The sequence below is a fragment of the Macrobrachium rosenbergii genome, chromosome 30, assembly GCF_040412425.1.
Source record: "Macrobrachium rosenbergii isolate ZJJX-2024 chromosome 30, ASM4041242v1, whole genome shotgun sequence".
Lineage (NCBI taxonomy): Eukaryota > Metazoa > Arthropoda > Malacostraca > Decapoda > Palaemonidae > Macrobrachium > Macrobrachium rosenbergii.
In genome coordinates this window covers 22,993,165-22,996,085 of record NC_089770.1, presented here as the reverse complement: position 1 = coordinate 22,996,085, position 2,921 = coordinate 22,993,165, and the positions used below count along the sequence as shown (strand labels likewise).

General features: G+C 39.1%; 1 protein-coding gene across 1 annotated transcript in view; it reads right to left on the bottom strand.

The window, feature by feature from the left end:
* Positions 1 to 320: 320 nt before the first annotated feature.
* The window catches only part of LOC136854838 (uncharacterized), a 21,729-nt gene continuing 19,128 nt past the window's right edge, over positions 321 to 2,921 (bottom strand). The window contains exon 2 of the mRNA XM_067131373.1: positions 321 to 458. Coding sequence (XP_066987474.1) covers positions 321 to 458 — 138 coding nt within the window. The remainder of the gene's footprint in view (positions 459 to 2,921) is intronic.

Sequence of the window (2,921 nt, the reverse complement as noted above, 5' to 3'; positions counted from 1 at the left end):
TCTCTCAGCTATATGGTAAATTCTATTCACAGCACGGCGAGACTCAACAAATGTGTATTTTCATGTGAACGATTTTGCCTCCATGTGTTGAATTTGGTCTGTTTGTCATGGTAAGCTCATCTTCATGTATCGTCAAACCATGGCTGGTTATTTGTCCTGAATTTGCTGACCTTTCTAGGGACATACCCAACTAAATTAGCCGTCAGCATTTCATTTGACTTCTTAGGATCTGGATGTGATATAGCATCTGAAATAATAGTGCTTCACAGGCTTCAGTAATGCAGTCCCAATTCAGCCAGAGCTTTTTTCCAATGGCGGCATTAGGAATATGTCATCTCGGTGACACAATGACCAAAAGTGCCTATGTTCTTGCAGACCTTGGACTTGACAATAGCTGGAACATCTGTGAATATGAGGTCTAATCTATTACCAGAAGTATGTGTGAGTTCCTCAATTAGCTGGACAAAATATGAGGATACACAGAACTCAAGAGCAGACTGTGTATGTTGATCTGTAGAATTTTTATTAAGCCACACATAACGAATGAAGCCTTTGAGTCCTGTGACTGAGCCATGCTAATCCTCTCCAACAGAAATCATATATAATCATCGATATTTGGATTTAGAACTTATTGAAAGTCTTAAAACAAAGAACTTTATGGCAACTACACTCAAGTTTTTCTGACAATAAACAGGATGTTACAATGATAAAGTCACGGCCATCAAACCCTGAGAATAAAAACTCAGCCTTTGACATGTTACTACTTGTAGTTGTGTCTCAGATATAAATATCAAATCATGGTTACAGGCACAACTTTGGAGATCAAGAAAATTTGACCTTAAGCCCCTATATTTGAGTAAAGTACTTTGCAGTTTTTCTTACAGTAATGAATACCAGACCCAGGGTTCGGCCCATTGTCTCTCAAAAGAATTAAAATTAACAATATAAAATTAGTAGCAAAACTAAACAATAGACTCACAAGAACAAAAACATAGGTATAAAATGCGCCAAAGTTTCTCCGGTGCAATGGAGTTATCTGTACAGCCACGGCCCATCTAACTTAAAGCCGTGGCCCATGAAACTTTCAATAACGGCCCAGTGGTGGCCTGTGTTTTTAGCACCTATAGGTGTGCCAGATGCACGATTATGGTTGTTAAAATCGAATGAAATAAAAACTACTGAGGCTAGAGGGTTGCAATTTGGCATGTTTGATGATTGGTGGATGGATGATCAACATACCAATTTGCAGCCCTCTAGCCTCAGTAGTTTTTAAGATCTGAGGGCAGACAGAAAAAGTGCAGACAGACAGACAAAGCAGTGACAATAGTTTTCTTTTACAGAAAACTAAAAATCAATAGAACAATAAACAATACAATGAAAAAAACAGTATTTACATCATTTACGAAAACGTCATTGATAGTATAAATAAACCTGACCATATGTGTCACTGAAAACAGCTCTGCAAGCAACTGGTCGACCAGGTGGAGTCGGCACACCTTGTAAGGCAATAAGAAACCTGCCAAGTTTGCCATAACAGCTGGGGATGGCAGTCAGGATGGATTTATAATAATGAAAAGCCTAGAAGGAAAAGAACAGGTAAAGAAGAAGGTGCTTTGCTGATAATCCACCAAACAACTTTTGCTTTCTCATCAGCCTGCCTTACACACCTTTCGAAAAAACGAGAATGAATAAAAAAAGAGGAAGGATGACTGATTGTACCCTCAAACAAGGGAACTCAAACGCAAGGCCAATGAAGGTCACGATACAGTGGCTGTGGCACAGTCCAAGTTTGGAGGACAAGGTTTGTATTCAAAGTAACCTTCTCATAGAAGAGTTGCCTACCAAGGCTGACGAGTCCCTTCCACCCGTTGGTTTGATTTTGGAGTGTCATCCTCCTAGAAGAGTTACCTGCCAAGGCTCAAGAGTCCCTTCTATCTAACTCATGTAAGCATGGATGGCACGAAATGAGGTGAATGTTGCTAAGGAAAAGCTGCATTAAATCACTACCAGTGAAATATAATAACAATAATAATAATAATAATGGAAAGAGAAACCCACAAGATTCTTGTGTGTAACTTGTTTACTTATAAATATTTACATATTACTTGAATCTCGAGTACTTTCAGGTCCTAGCTGTGACCCTTTTTCAAGAGATGTTAAGGTGGTCAGGCTGGTTCAAGGCCCAGCAATCTTCAGGAACTTCTCCCCCTGTACTGTCATTTATATGATGGCTATCCTGGTTTCCATTCTCTTGAGAGTTGTTAATCCTCTCCTGTCAGTCTGATATCCTGATCTGATGGTCAGTGGGATTAACCCTTGTGGTAAGTGAATGGTCAACATCAGTCTGTTGGGCAGGAGACCTAACCTCCAGGTCAGAAGGGTCGATTAGCTTCTTTTGATATTAAAGCTCGGCTTATGGGATCTTCTGAGGTAAATCCTTTGTTTCCTTTTATCACTTTAATCTCTCTGATGAGTGCCCCTTCCACTACCCTCCTATGACTGATGTTATTGCTTTTGCATATAAGCCTTCTGTTTTTAAAATCCATCGTATGGTCCTTTTCCCAACAATGCCTAGCTATAGCACTTCCCTGTGAGTGGAGCTGCACTGCCCTTCTGTGTTCTTGGATTCTAGTCCTTATTCCCTTACCTGTTTCACCCACATATTTGTCTCCACAATTGTTGCAATAAATTACGTATACCCCCCCTATATCATCTGCATTACTGCCTTCTTCTAATTTATTTTTACATACTTTGTTTTTTTACGGTGTTGTCAAAGGTATGCACAAATTTATATTTAATTTCTTTCGTTTTTGATGTAATTTGTTTCATTTTAGGCATATAAGGGAGGGCAACTATTTTCTTGTTTTCTGTATTCCATGTATTCTCTGCATTTTCTCTGTAAAAAATCCTCCTAGCTTTGT